We start from the raw sequence: 16,592 nt of genomic DNA, 5'->3' as shown, positions 1-16,592 counted from the left end.
TCATTTCATCATTTATTACAAGATACAGGCTTATATAGAATTTCCTATATTTGGAAAATGCTTTTTGGCATTTATCTTTTATTGCCATCTAAAACATTACTTAAATACTTTAATGCGCAATGTTATGGAAATTTAATATTAAGATAACATCTAAACACGTATAATAAACTTAAAAACGATTTTATTATTTAAAAAACACTGTACAATATTTTAAAAATATTGAATTTTAAAATATGAACTAGAACGAATTATATAGTTAGTAATATATCAATATCATTATCATGTATTGGAATTTATCCAACTGAAATAGAATGTTTAATTTGAAATGTTTTTTTTACGTTGTTTTAAGTATCCATAATCAAAATTTATTATATAAAATTATTGCTAAAAATTTGATATCAAATTTTAAAAATTAATATAACGTAATATATTACTATAGTGTTTATTTTATTATTTATTTTTATTCTACGGAATTATGAAACTGTGTTGATAAGATATTTTAAAACGAACCATTCATTTAAATTAACTTTAATATTTAAATTAAAAACAAATAGAAGTCTTGATATTTGATAAATACATTTTAGATAAATGCCTCGAATTTTAATAATGTTTTCGATGAAGTTGTAATTTTTATTAACTCGGCGCGTATAATATTGTAAATAGACTCGTCATTTTTATTTTTAAATAGTAATAATATAAAAGTTTACACAAAATTTACTATCAAAAAGTCTTGTAAATTTATTACTTTTTTCATTTGTAATAATAATATAAAATTTTCATTTATAAATCAAAGAAATTAATCTTAATTAGTGTTATGGAATTTCTTTTAATTAAATTAGTTAAACGAAAACTGACAAAGTTTAATATTTTTGCAAATATTTTCTAATTAGGTCATTGTCGTGATTTAAACCTAGTTTTTCTGCTTTAAAAACAATTTCGATAAACTTTCAGTTTAAAAATTTTTTATTAAAAACGTGCAACATCTTTACGAATTAAAGATGAATTTTTAAAATAAAAAAAATATATATATATATTTGATTAATTCAACTATCGAAGCAGCCATCTTTGTTTTGCTTTTAGGACATTCCTGACGCCATGCACTTTTTATTTTCTCTTTTCTCATTCTGGCGCGCCATACCACGCTCTCTAGCGAGCGAAAGCGAGAGCAATGGAGGAGATGAAGAGAGCAGAAGCACACGCAACACATCGACGTCGCTCCGAAAGTATAACGGATATACGTTCATTAAATCACTCCGTGCAAAACCAGCGATGAATATGCAGAATCCTGTCTGAACGATAGCTGCTAGCAGAGTAAAAAAGCTGCCTGTATCTTCCCACACTGGTCCTGTTAGTGGAGGTCGAAGGTCAAGAAGGATCACAAATTGTCGGAATACGCCCAAAGTTTTGCAAGATTATTGAGGGGTTTGTGTTGTACGCCCCCCTTAGAGCCAGGAAGACTCGGTGAAAAAATCTCTCACCGTTCCTAGCTGACGGAAGTAGGTCCGTAAGCGGAAACAGCTACTCATTGGTCGTCGGGTTGCTTGAAGCGTTTGATTGGCTTGGGTTGTTTACGCTGGGCTCGGCAGCTGGTCCCTGCCGTAGCCATTACTGGTAAGAAGCCATCTACGAAGTGTGGTAAAGCTAGTCTATTTTGAGTGTGGTGTAAAACGTTCCAGAAAATATGATGTAAAAATGAGTACGAATTTTATGGACGGACTCCTGGGGAACAAGTATCCTGGTGATCCTGTACCCCCACCGGCCACGCTGTCTAGCTATGGACCGTCGCAACACCGCATGTATCCATACGCAGCCTTGTCTCCTCAGTCGTCAGTAGCTGTTACAGGCAATCTTTACTACACGTCAAATTTAGATCTGGCCAAGTCTTGTCGATACTCGAGTAGTCAAGGAAATGGCCTTGACATGTGTGGTACGGGGTATAGTTTCGGCTTGCCAAACTGCGGTCCCACCGCTACCCCTGGCATGATGGCACCCACCCAGTTCCTACCGCATCCAGCCAGTCCCGACCTGGGTTCTCCGCTCTCGTCTTGTTCGCAACTGGCGATCAGGGAAGCAGATCCCATACCGGACGTGCCCCGCTACCCATGGATGACAATAGCCGGTAAGTCGTATATTATTTCTTTAGATAACTCCCTTCCCCGTATATGTTATTACGTGTATTTATGCTTGTGTGGAAAATAGAATGTGTGCATTTCAAAATGGCTGCCCTTAGGCCTAACGCCCTTATGATGACTCGCAGCTTGTGGGGAGAGACAGTGAGAAAGAGGCGGCTGCGAGGACGATAGTTTCATTCTCATCTGTTTTATTCCCTTCTCAGGAACTGGTGGGTTGCGTCCCTTTCCCATTCACCTTTCAGTTTTCTCTCGCTCTTCATCTCATTGAGTAGCGAGTTAGACAAGAAAAATGTGTTCTTCTACACTGTATATAATCCTCTTTTTATATATAATATTAAATCACTAACGCTGTCCATAGTTTCGAAGTAGACGTCGATAAATATCGCGTTTAATATTAATATTGTAAAACACTAAACTAATTGTAAAATCTATTAATGTGAAGAAATAAAGTTGAGAACCACGTGCTTACTATTGTCTTGTTGGCTAAGTTTTAGTGGCACTTAATGGTTCTCCTATAAAAGAGGCAGTGGAGTTGATGATACTTTGCGAATGTCGTTTCATCCAGTTTAAGTTTCTCTTTTCTGAATCTCTCAATTAAGCTTCAGTTTTTATTATGAGAGACTGCATAGAAAGTAATGCCCTAAAGTCACTATAGATATATTTAAAAATAAACTTCGTATGCATGTCATGCTGCATAGTCTTATATCTCACCATTCAATCTTGACTGGCTGTAAAGTTATAAAATGTCAGGATTACGTATTGGCATATAATTTAAGAAAGTGAGCAACATAACAATACCGTAGCTTATTTGAAAATACTTTTGAGTATATTTTCTAACTTTAATCAAGAATTATTTTACTTAAGCTATTTTATAGTAAGTTTAGTGTAATCCTATTTCACATGAATCCTAAATTAGGAATATTTTATTTATTTATTTAAATAAAATAATCTGAAAATGTTTCATTTTAATAAAGTTTTTCAATTATTTTTTAAAAAATGTTTTATAATTTATTTAATAAAAATAAACGCAATAACTAAAAATTGTCTCCGTTTATCATTTTTTTAAATTTAAATTTCTATAAATCGATTTAAAAATTAAATTATTTAATTTAATTTTATAATTTAAATAAAATTTTAAAATGCTTTAGATATAATAAGATATAGTTTATTTATTTCAACATTTTTAGTGTCAAATTTATGTTTAATTATGAAAAAATCGAATATTTTAGGTCTTTCTAAAATAGTAATATTTAGCGTAACTTATACAAGATAACCCTTTTCTTCTCCTAACCCGTTTTCATAATTATTTAGGTCCAGGTCATTTAAGGCTATATAATAATAAATTGGTTATTTTACATTGAATACATAGCTTTACCTATTTAAATACTTAATAATTAACAGTTTGAGATATTAAAAAAAATTCTTCAAATATTATTTTTTAAAAACATTCAGTTTATTTTTAACTTTCATTCATTAGAAACACATGATTTGTGTACTAAATATTTTCACATAAACATATGAATTTTTTAACTTGAATTAAATTTGAAAAATTAGTTTATTCTATTAATTTCTTAATTCTTTGCGTTAAGGTAAGAATTAAATTATTCTTAATAAATGGCTTAGTGTTTTATTGTTAGAATTGATTAAAAAACTGCGAATAATGCTGGATTAATAAGTAAGTCACTTGTTACTAAGTAGTGATTTAGGTCAAAACTTACAACATTGAGCCAGTCTTGTCTTATTAACATTTTAAACTGAACTTAAATTCTTTAAATACATTAGAATAAACGTTTTGCAGCTTGGATAATTTTATAGGCCTATAATTTTCAAATTCTCTTCCAAACTATATCCTTTTTTCCAACTCATTATAAAAGTTAAGAAGTCTGTTATTTTAAAAATATTACTAAAAATTTCATTTAATTATTCTATTATGCAACATTAATCAGTCATGATTTTTAATTATTAATTTCTCATTATAAATATTAATTATTTAATTTTAATTGTTTCTATCATTTGTAAAGTTCTAGCGATTAAAATTATGATTTTTCTAAATCTGTGAAAGTTTGTATCAATGCATGTAAATATATTAAGAAACTTGCTAAATAAAAGTTTGTAAATTAAAAAAAATCATTTAAATAAATTAAAACTCTACACTTAAAACGAATTTATAGTTTTTATAAAAAAATTGTAAAATAAAATTTCTGTTTTAAACTTTATATATAAAATCTTAATTGCTTGTTCGTCATTTTAATACATTTTATCATTAATTTAAACACGAAGTTTTTGTCATTTTCCTACTTATCATATGTAATACATTATAAAGACTATAAAAAGTTGACTGTTCACTATAGCCTAAAACGATCTTGAATTTTAAAAATAATTGAATTTATTTGTTGATTATTAAACAATATTAAAAAATATAAATTATTCATTTTTCGGATTGCAATATAGTCAACTTTGAGTTAAAATATATACAGTATATAGATATTCCGATATTCCCTATCAGAGAAAACTGTTAGAAATTCACGACAATCTATCCGGATAAAATTATGTCAGTCGCATTTCAAAGTCCATATTCTCAATATTGTCAATTTCTATATATATAAATACAGAGAGAAATAGAGATTTTTCGCAGCAATCCTCAAGTCTGGTGACAAACTTATTCGAAAATAGGTTCGAGTTCGGTAAAGTCCTCATACATTCTCGTGAATGTTTGGCTTGATGGGAGTCCCAGATGGTTTCCCAATCGCTCGCTAGATGTCCCTACTTTCCCGATTAGGGAATACTTTAAAGGTTCTTGACACTAAACTCTGTGGTGTATTTAGGATCAAATAGGAAAACACCAATCTCATCCGGTAATGTTAAATCCCACTTATAGTCCCAATGCTGTTTGATGTTCGATCAATTTACTTTTGCAACAGGATTAATTTTAGAGCTTTACATAAAAGCTTTTTATCCTGTGTTATTCCTATTAAATTCGTTTATGAATGTGTTACCTCAAGATGACAAATCTGACATGTGTTTACCAAATAATTTGCCTGTTTAATATCTTTTACGGTTTGTTAAACCAAAAGAGTAACTAAAACGAGTAATCGAATTTGTGCTATTTACATAAATTCAACTTGATAAATTGTAAATGTCTTTATTTATGCGATTATTCACACTCGAAACATACATTAAGTGTGTGTTGTAAGATTAATTTAAATGCATGCTTATAACATGACATGAAACCAATATACAATAAGTAAATGTATATTAAGTTTTTGAGTATTGTACTGTACCTTTGAAATGTATAATTTTAGGCAATCGTTTTCGAACCAATCAATTCTAAGCATGATTAACAGTTTTAAAAGCAATTTTCAATACGAAATGCTGATTTTTATTGAATTCTGAAATTAAACTTTAAATATAATTAAACTGAGTCTTTGTTTCATCTACAAAAATAAAATAAAATGAGATAGAAAGTGAGGAAAGAAACGAAGAACATTTAACATTTAAAATGAGGTTATATAGAGTATCATTGGCGTATAAGGTATTTTAGTCGGGATATCATTCCTTAAAAATACATTAAACATCGAGAATATTTTAATATTATATCACACGCTAAGCGAAATTTCTATAAAATGCATTTATTAATGCCTGAAGTACGAGAACAAATTGTTTCAGTTGCCATTTTGTAACGTGTGAGAGAGAGATTTTAATATCTGAAAAGTATTCTTTTAAAATCATTTCATAGTCTTGATGATAGTCGAAGGGAGAATAAAATGACAGTCATCATTTTATAATCTGATAGCAACTTTGCTATTTCTTCATTCATTTTTTTTAAAGATCATTTTTCGCATCCAAGTTTAAATTACTAATCGATATTTACATTTTTCTTACGTAAACCATTATATTTTATTTAAATACCAATAAATTTTTATACGTAGGTCTAAGTATCTACAAGTCGTAACTGTAATCTCGCAGGAAAGTTTTACTGTTTATAATATTACATTAAAGTCCTGCGTGTACAGTTATAATATTTAAAATTGCTCATTAAGATAAGATTAATCTGTTGTATTAATAAATGTGTTGTAATCAGCATTACACGATTAAATATTCAAAATCTAATATTCTGAACAGATCTAGAATCCATTTAAATCTTAAATTCTTTATAAAATCGTATCTTTAAGTATTATTATCTAAAATTAAATATTTATAACGTTATTGAATTATATATAACACATGTAGATTCAATTATTCTTAACATTCCGAATATTCATAAAATAAAAGAATTTAAATCATTTTAATTTCGAGACGTTTTATTTACAATTATAAACTTTATATAAACAATTGTTTTAATTTAATTAATTATAAAATAAAGGAAAAATTATTATGGTTACTTTTTAATATGTTTATAAGGTATATAAACTTAATAATTTAAATTATGCATTTTCTTGTTTCGGAAAAAATATTAATTACCTTAAGATCACAATGTCTCACAATGACTAGACAGAAGCGCTAGTAGATAATAAAACTGTAGTTTATTTTAAAAAGTTTTAATTATATGTTGTAAGTTACTTAAAAATTTTCTTTTTGATCTATTGATTGTAGATAAAATTAATATTTTTAAAGCATTTAACAAGCCATAAATATTTTATTTATCTTAAAAAATATAAGCTTATATATAATTTAGATACTTAAATTTTTCATATTAAAATTTAAAAATTAATGTAATAATATNTAATCTTAACTCTCTTCATCAAAATATATTTATATTAAATAATGTAGGTGAGTCATTTAATCATTATATAGATTATTAAGTTGCAATATAAACTAAATATTTTTAACTTAAAAACGAATAAGATCATTCATCTCTTGTTAAAATCTAAGCAAACTTTCAATCTGATTTATTTCTTAAGTTCATATATGCGCAACCAAGTTGGATGAGGTTAATATAAAAACATCACTAGTTTTGATAAATGGGGTAAGTTTCTATGAAGTATTTATTAAAAAATTATTATATACTTATCTCAATGACTACAATGCTTTGCTAAATTATTTAAATAGTTGCATAAATTAAGAAATTATTAAAGCTTTGAACATAATTATGATCTTTATTTGTTAAGAGAGACTTTCGTAACAGCCTATTTAATATTTCCGTACAGAAATTAATATTCTATGCAAGTAAACCAATCAGAAACGCCTGGGGTTTGTTATCTCTACTCAGCAGGGTAAGTGATTCGACTAACCAACACGAAAGTCTCACTAAGATTTATTTTAATAGCCGAAAGGAGGGAAAAAAATGTAACAAATTAATATTATTACAGTTAATGGCTATGCAAAACCGTTAACATAATCGAAACTAATATCTTTATGCGATTAGTTTCATTGAGTAAATAATCAAATCTCTGTTTAAGTTCATTGGATACATATTTATTAAATCAGTATGTTAGCCTCAAAGCTTGAAAAACTTGAAAAATTATACGCTATAAGCGAAGCGTAGGCCACGTTGATTATATAAATATTATTTAATTATATTTATCGAATGTTTTTCTGTAAAATAACGTAATATTTTAGAACGATAAGTAAAAATTTGTAGCTAGGACGTGTGTGATGCGGTGTAGCGATTGATAAAACAGCCTAATTGTCAGCCTTACAGCATTACAGAAGAAGAAATAGGAGAAGAAAATTTCCGGCGCACTAACACCATTCTCTAATGGTGGGTCGAAGTACACCTGAAATTTACGCTTGGATCCCCGATCACAATAAAAGCCGTCGACAAAAAGATCGTTAGACTGTCTGCAAACGGTCGCCATTTGAAATTCCCACGACAGCATTAGTCCTGTCTAACGGTCTTTTTCTTTTACGTTACGATTCTGTCTTAGTTTCCCCTCCCAACGAGAGAAAGTTCGATCGGTCGAATATACCAAACCTACCCTACCTCGCTGTGCCATAAGGTTGTGGGGAATTTAATATGTTAGCAGAAAGAATGTTTCGAACGTGCGAAGGAAATAACGATGTTTGTCGCGATTCTCTTGGTTCGCTTTTGTAATGTTTTCTGTAATATTGGATAAGATCGTCGAAATGGTTATGTCAGGCCGTGCTGTCCATCTTCAGTCGATTCTATTGTACATTCGCGCGAGTAATGTTTGAAAGTCACGTATTTCTTTCTCAAAATGAAACTTCGATCCTTTGTTCTCCGGTAATCGTTACAGACGTATGTAACGCTATAATATTTAATCTCTTACTAAATGCTAATGAGTTTTTTTGTTGTTTTGTTAAGAATTTATTATTTCATTTTCATTAAAACTCTCTTCAAAGCACACGACTTAATTAGACTTCATTTAATTTTTGACCCCCTCAAAAAAAAAAAAAAAAAAAAAAAAAAAAAAAAAAAAAAAAAAAAAAAAAAAAAAAAAAAAAAAAAAAAAAAAAAAAAAAAAAAAAAAAAAAAAAAAAAAAAAAAAAAAAAAAAAAAAAAAAAAAAAAAAAAAAAAAAAAAAAAAAAAAAAAAAAAAAAAAAAAAAAAAAAAAAAAAAAAAAAAAAAAAAAAAAAAAAAAAAAAAAAAAAAAAAAAAAAAAAAAAAAAAAAAAAAAAAAAAAAAAAAAAAAAAAAAAAAAAAAAAAAAAAAAAAAAAAAAAAAAAAAAAAAAAAAAAAAAAAAAAAAAAAAAAAAAAAAAAAAAAAAAAAAAAAAAAAAAAAAAAAAAAAAAAAAAAAAAAAAAAAAAAAAAAAAAAAAAAAAAAAAAAAAAAAAAAAAAAAAAAAAAAAAAAAAAAAAAAAAAAAAAAAAAAAAAAAAAAAAAAAAAAAAAAAAAAAAAAAAAAAAAAAAAAAAAAAAAAAAAAAAAAAAAAAAAAAAAAAAAAAAAAAAAAAAAAAAAAAAAAAAAAAAAAAAAAAAAAAAAAAAAAAAAAAAAAAAAAAAAAAAAAAAAAAAAAAAAAAAAAAAAAAAAAAAAAAAAAAAAAAAAAAAAAAAAAAAAANTTATTACAATGATTTCAGTTATAATTATATAAGATACTTATCCTATAAATAATTTCAAAATGTACATTAAATAACACCAGATTTATATTAAAAAAATTGTTTAAAATACAAGAAGTAAGTTTGTTTTGTTTTTTTAATCAAATTTTAGATAATATATTTTCCTAGATTAAAGTAACACATATAGAAAGTTTGATATTAAACATTTACAGTAAAAAACTATGTTAATTTTTTATAAATTATTTTAAAACTTTCTTTAAAGTTGCAGGTTTTAGTAATTACTTCGGATGATGTAGACTCTTCTAAGAGAGAATACCTTTAAAACTCTGCCGAATCAATAATCAATAAGAGTAAATGTAAATTGGAAAGAAGGGTGCTCCAGAGAATAATTAGTACTAAAAAGTAGTGGAAACTAAGAAACTTTTTGACTTCTGCTTTTGACGAAACGAATGTCCATCTACAGTTTGCATGATGTAGTTTCTCTTTACGATCCGCAAATAGGTCTAACGGCAATAAAATGGTTATAAACGTCACTTTTAAGATCCTTCTTCCCACTCGTTATTACAAGCCTATAAATGTTGAGAGAAGAAACAACTAAGCAACTAACGTCATTTCAAGTATTAACTTTACCGAATTGTCTAATGTTAATACTTCTTAAATCCGAATATTTAAATAAATTTCTTGTATTTATTGGTTAATAGTAAACAAATATATTGACACTTATGTTGTTACAATTATTTGTTATTGTATAATAAATATAAATAAGTTGTAATATTTTACAAAGTTATATTCATTAAACTTTTCTTTCAGCAAATAAAACTTTACTTTTCTATTATTTGTTAGTATAATTATCAATATTTTATTTCTTAATATTAAATAAATAAAAGTTTTGTATTTAGTTTTAACTCGTTTGATTTTATTTAATTATTTATTTTATTCAAATTTAATTAATTAATTAACGAAATTATTATGATGTATTACGTGTAAAACTCTATTAATTTTTTTATTATTATTCTGAATTTTAAACTATATCATTTAAAATTAATAATGTACTAAAATCAGTTAGTGGAAAGGAAATTGTTCTTATAAGTTAGTGTAAAATTAAGTTTATTCTTGTCTATAAATTCTAATATAAATAAACAATTTCTTGATAGAAATAGGTTAATTGGATTTATACCGATTGGCTACGTTAAATTAAACTAAATCCCCAAAACGGAATCATATAAATAATATTAAATAAAAGTTTCGTTAACATTCCTAAAATTATTTTTATTTTCTTAAATTATCACAGTTTCTTTTATAATCAGTAATTTAAAAATGCTACGATTTTGCCTTCTTATTAAAGAGATTAACATTTTGTTTATTGTTTTAAAATTGAAACTGTTAATATAACTTTATTACAGAAAATAAAATTTAATTTTTATTTGCCAATTTCATTGTGGTTTACTAGCTTATTTTATAACTGTACTTTTATAACGGTAAATAAAATTAAATAAATGTATTTTCACGAAATATAGCATATAAAACATAATAAATTTTATTCGTTGAACGTAAACTAAGCTATTTTGTTGTGTTGAAGTAATATCTTTTAGAAAATAGAAAAATAAATATATAGTAAGAATGCGTTTAGTCTATATAGATTGCCTGCATCACACAGTCTTCATATCTTCATCCTATTACCTTTTCTCATAGAGCCCATAATTCATATGATATGAAGTCCACCTTAAACTTTTCCACTATTTTTAAGGATTTATTTCGAACCATATTAAGTTTATTTCCTTTCGGTATTATTTATTATTTATCGAGTATTTTACCACGATTTCATTTCATTACAATTATTATTTCAGTTACGAGTATTCCCTTTATGGTCATAAGTTTACACCCTTTTTAAATCAACATAAATTCCCAACCAGTTTATTCTATTGGTAATGTTTTAAAGCAGTATATCATTCTTCAACATAAATTTATTTTAATCTGGATTGTTCAGATAATAACTAAGAATAATATGAATCAGAATTAGCAAATAAAATCTGTCTTAATTTATTTTTTATACCACAGCCCGCATCAGTTTTGATGCATTTTATTGATCTTTTCTAGCAGCAAGTGAGAGGCTGTTTTAGACGTAGCTTTCCTCTTTGAATATTAATATTATTATTATTATTATTCAGGTAGAATTGTTTGATTATTAAATATATTTTGTGTAAATTTTCGTAATGACTTTCATCAATTACATAATCTGAATATTTAATTAAAATTAATTTCCGTTTGAAACATGATTTAGAAATTATTTTTAGAAAACATTTATTTGGATGGAATCGCTATGTAATATTACTTTTAAATGTAAAAAGTATATTTGTAGGAGATATTATATTTGGAAAAATATTATTAAATGTAAATAAATTCTCTTGAAAGTTTATGATCACTTGTAGCTAAAACTAATGCATTCCTATCTACAGTATCTTGATTAATAAAGGGTTTATGATACATTTTCAATATTTATTATATATAAATAAAAATTAAGGATCACTTAACCTTAGTGCTAAATATGAAATTAAACACCTACACTTGACAATATTATACCAGTAAGCAATAACAACTTGATTGCTGGTTTAACACTTCGTAAAATTGATTGTCCATTTACACCTTGTTGATGTCGAAAGTATCTGCCTCTTACACAGATATTTTGTAAAGAGGAGAACTGTGAGTTGGGACAAACAGATAAAAATTTTATTTCCCAATAACATTTTTACAACCCCATCAAATAGACTCATAAATAAGACAAACAGAGCATAAATAACTACTTCTTCACCCAAGGGTGTCGATAATTACCTACCTTACTAATTTTTTTATTTACCTCCTGTTTAGTGATCGTAAAATGGATCTAATATAGGTAATAAAACACTACTTTATTGACCCAAGAGGACCTCTACTACCGGTCGGAGGGTATGATATAAAGGTATGAGGAATAGAAGTCTAGTGGAGTAGTTCATTTCGTTTGATGCTAGCGTACTGTACATCCTACCAACCCTTCTCTCACTGTCTTTATGCAATAGACTTTCCCAATAACTAGTAACCATTAGCTTTTCATTATGAAATGCTAGGCATTTGCTTCCTATTTTTGTGGGCCTGTGGATTCTCTCACAAATGATTCTACTTCTCATGATTCTTCAGTACATTTTTCCAACATAAATGATAGGGGTACTGTTGTCTCTAACACTAGAAAAGTTAGATCTAATTAAAGAACTTGTTTAATCGCTTTCAATTACAATTGTACTAATCCAAATATATATATCACATGTGTTTTGTAGGTCATTATAATTTTTCACTTAATGGTAAACGTCAATATGCTGAACTAGACTTCTTGCATAATAACATTATTCAAATTAAAACAGATAAAAATCAGTATGCAAATACAGAAATCTGCTTCATATAATTTGTATTTATTAAAAACATTTAAAATAAATTTTAATAATATATTTTTTAATTCAACAATTAACATTTTTATAATTTAAAACTTCAAATTTTATTACAAGTATCAAAATTTTCAGAGAAGAGAATCAACTCCACACTAAAATATAATTGAATTTTGATGTAAAATAAATGCGAAATCTTAAGAAAAATCTAGAAAGGGTAACTGATTTATCTTGCTTAAATGTTAGCCTTTATCAAAATTCATTTTAAAGTCTTTTAGATTAAACTGAATATTTTTTAAGATTAGATAGGCTATATCATTAATGTAGATGTGATAGAACCTTTGATATTTGATTAGAATATGCTATTAATATCGAATTTTAAAATATAAAATTTAAATTAATTAAAAAGAATTTTGTAAGTTAATATACAGATGGATTTGTGATAAAACTGCTTCAAAATTTCAAAGATTAGCTTGAAGTTAACTTTTTTTATTCTGAACTTAGTATAAAAATAATTAAAATTATATAAAGATTAAATATAAATTATTTACTTCTGTACTATAGCTAATTTATTTGATTAACAGGAAACTTTGTTTCTTACCTTTTTAAGTTTTATGTTAAAATATTTTTACATTTATGATAATAAAACTAACAAACTTTATGATGTGTATATGTTAGTAACGTAAAGATTGAAAATATTTTTAATTTTATAAATGTTTTTTAAATAATTGTCAAAGAGACAGTTAAGAAAATTACAATTTTTTTTAATATTCACTTTTTATTTATTATTGTAATGATTTAAATTTATCCATGTAGAAAGTTTTTTTTTCGTTCTGATGGGAAAGAATAAGAATTTTCATACTTTCTAGCGTAAATAATACTTAAATTCTAATCTTTTATAATAATACATATCAATCATTGTCAATTGTTAAGTGTATAGTTTCAGTTTCTGTTTATCAAATGTGTTCCACTTGATTCCTATTCGGACTACAGTATATTCTGATGGAAACAGATAATAATTATCTTTAATCTATTAGTACGGGAGCGCCGTAATTAGTATTTTTCCAAATATATAATTTCTCCTCAACTGAATATTTCCGACTTATTGTAAAAATAAAAAAATAAAAAATTCCACTCGATTCATAGATAATTTTTAAAGAAAAACTAATAATATTTTACATTTATTTTATTTTTATCGTATATAAATGCATTAAATTGATGATACAATATAAATAAAATATTCTATAAAGCGAATATCTCTTCGAATACTTTGTTTAACTTCGTCAATTACGTTATTGAATGATTACGAATTCCTTTAGTCACTTAAGATATAGTTGTTCCTCTTTCAGATTCCATTTTTTGTTGGTTCATCTGATTTAATGGATGTATTTATTGTTACATAAAAGAGTAAATTGCTTCTTTTGATTAGCTCTTCTTCAAATTAGTAGAATTCAGAATAGGCCTTTATGTACTGTACAATACAAAACTTAGGTCTATCTAATTCAGGTTTCTGTGCTATTGTCTGAGTAAAATATCAATTATAATATCGAATATTTAGGATATTTGCAATATTCTCAATGTATATTCTTAATTAAAATAAGCCTTTAGGTATAAGTAAAAGTTTTATATAGCCTAAGTTTGGTTGAAAGAATCGAATCCTTCACTTGTTTAAAATTTAAACACTAGAAAATAATACATGAAAGATATAATAAATATATTTAAATGACATCAAAACAATAGTACGAGAAAAAGTTTTCATGACATAAATTGGCAATTCAAACGAAGACAGGAAAACTTGTTAGAGAAATCTATCTCACAATAGTAACCGAACACATTGAAAGATATTTGGTTCGGTTCCAACTGGAGGACTAACGTGTAAATTACTTCAGTTATTTTTTCTTAAGTTATTTGCATACTTATAGTCATCTGATATGTGAATGTTCTTAACTATTTTCGTGTATCCTTTAAGCGTATTTATTGGGTGGTAGAAACTTAATTTTGTGTTTTGAAATGTATAGGCTACTTAAAAAAATATATTTCTATAATGAAATTTAAACATCGCTTATTTATTTAAATCGTTTTTTTAAATATTTTATTAATGTGCCATATTTTAATATTTATACCATATGTAATTGTGAAATCTAATATATGAAGGCTAACACAACATAATCATTCAACATTATTTAGTCTTATTTCCAGCTTAATATCTGTTAAAGACTTTTGATTTTTGAACAAAACNATCACTTTGAAATTATTGAATCAAACATAAATATTTATATTTTATTCTTTTTTTCTGGATGAATATTAGATTAAAATATTCAATTTAACTGAGAAATCATCTGATTCTCATTTTCTGATTGGTAGAAATAGACTCGATATTGTTTAAAGTAATGAAAACGATTAAATATTTTGACATAGAAAAACTGTAGTATTTTTAATAAACAAAATCAAGAAAAATTATTCAGTTTTTATTGGCTTATACGAAATTAATTTAATTATTCACCGTAATAAAAAAGAGGAAGGAAGAAGTTATCGATTTGCAGTGCACTGTAATTTTATTTATTACAATGATTTCAGTTATAATTATATAAGATACTTATCCTATAAATAATTTCAAAATGTACATTAAATAACACCAGATTTATATTAAAAAATTGTTTAAAATACAAGAAGTAAGTTTGTTTTGTTTTTTTAATCAAATTTTAGATAATATATTTTCCTAGATTAAAGTAACACATATAGAAAGTTTGATATTAAACATTTACAGTAAAAAACTATGTTAATTTTTTATAAATTATTTTAAAACTTTCTTTAAAGTTGCAGGTTTTAGTAATTACTTCGGATGATGTAGACTCTTCTAAGAGAGAATACCTTTAAAACTCTGCCGAATCAATAATCAATAAGAGTAAATGTAAATTGGAAAGAAGGGTGCTCCAGAGAATAATTAGTACTAAAAAGTAGTGGAAACTAAGAAACTTTTTGACTTCTGCTTTTGACGAAACGAATGTCCATCTACAGTTTGCATGATGTAGTTTCTCTTTACGATCCGCAAATAGGTCTAACGGCAATAAAATGGTTATAAACGTCACTTTTAAGATCCTTCTTCCCACTCGTTATTACAAGCCTATAAATGTTGAGAGAAGAAACAACTAAGCAACTAACGTCATTTCAAGTATTAACTTTACCGAATTGTCTAATGTTAATACTTCTTAAATCCGAATATTTAAATAAATTTCTTGTATTTATTGGTTAATAGTAAACAAATATATTGACACTTATGTTGTTACAATTATTTGTTATTGTATAATAAATATAAATAAGTTGTAATATTTTACAAAGTTATATTCATTAAACTTTTCTTTCAGCAAATAAAACTTTACTTTTCTATTATTTGTTAGTATAATTATCAATATTTTATTTCTTAATATTAAATAAATAAAAGTTTTGTATTTAGTTTTAACTCGTTTGATTTTATTTAATTATTTATTTTATTCAAATTTAATTAATTAATTAACGAAATTATTATGATGTATTACGTGTAAAACTCTATTAATTTTTTTATTATTATTCTGAATTTTAAACTATATCATTTAAAATTAATAATGTACTAAAATCAGTTAGTGGAAAGGAAATTGTTCTTATAAGTTAGTGTAAAATTAAGTTTATTCTTGTCTATAAATTCTAATATAAATAAACAATTTCTTGATAGAAATAGGTTAATTGGATTTATACCGATTGGCTACGTTAAATTAAACTAAATCCCCAAAACGGAATCATATAAATAATATTAAATAAAAGTTTCGTTAACATTCCTAAAATTATTTTTATTTTCTTAAATTATCACAGTTTCTTTTATAATCAGTAATTTAAAAATGCTACGATTTTGCCTTCTTATTAAAGAGATTAACATTTTGTTTATTGTTTTAAAATTGAAACTGTTAATATAACTTTATTACAGAAAATAAAATTTAATTTTTATTTGCCAATTTCATTGTGGTTTACTAGCTTATTTTATAACTGTACTTTTATAACGGTAAATAAAATTAAATAAATGTATTTTCACGAAATATAGCATATAAAACATA

The 16,592-nt window shown here is 25.4% G+C and overlaps 1 protein-coding gene across 1 annotated transcript in view; it reads left to right on the top strand.

Annotated features, from left to right (window-relative positions):
- The first annotated feature begins 1,196 nt into the window (after positions 1-1,196).
- Positions 1,197-16,592, top strand: part of LOC111623141 (homeobox protein abdominal-A homolog) — a 44,435-nt gene continuing 29,039 nt past the window's right edge. The window contains exon 1 of the mRNA XM_023365627.1: positions 1,197-2,119. Coding sequence (XP_023221395.1) covers positions 1,693-2,119 — 427 coding nt within the window. The 5' untranslated portion in view covers positions 1,197-1,692. The remainder of the gene's footprint in view (positions 2,120-16,592) is intronic.

The sequence above is a fragment of the Centruroides sculpturatus genome, unplaced genomic scaffold, assembly GCF_000671375.1.
Source record: "Centruroides sculpturatus isolate CEXI.00-Female unplaced genomic scaffold, Cexi_2.0 scaffold144, whole genome shotgun sequence".
NCBI classification, from domain to species: Eukaryota; Metazoa; Arthropoda; class Arachnida; order Scorpiones; family Buthidae; genus Centruroides; species Centruroides sculpturatus.
The sequence above is the reverse complement of the archived record's forward strand: the minus strand, read 5'-3'. Positions and strand labels throughout refer to the sequence as shown.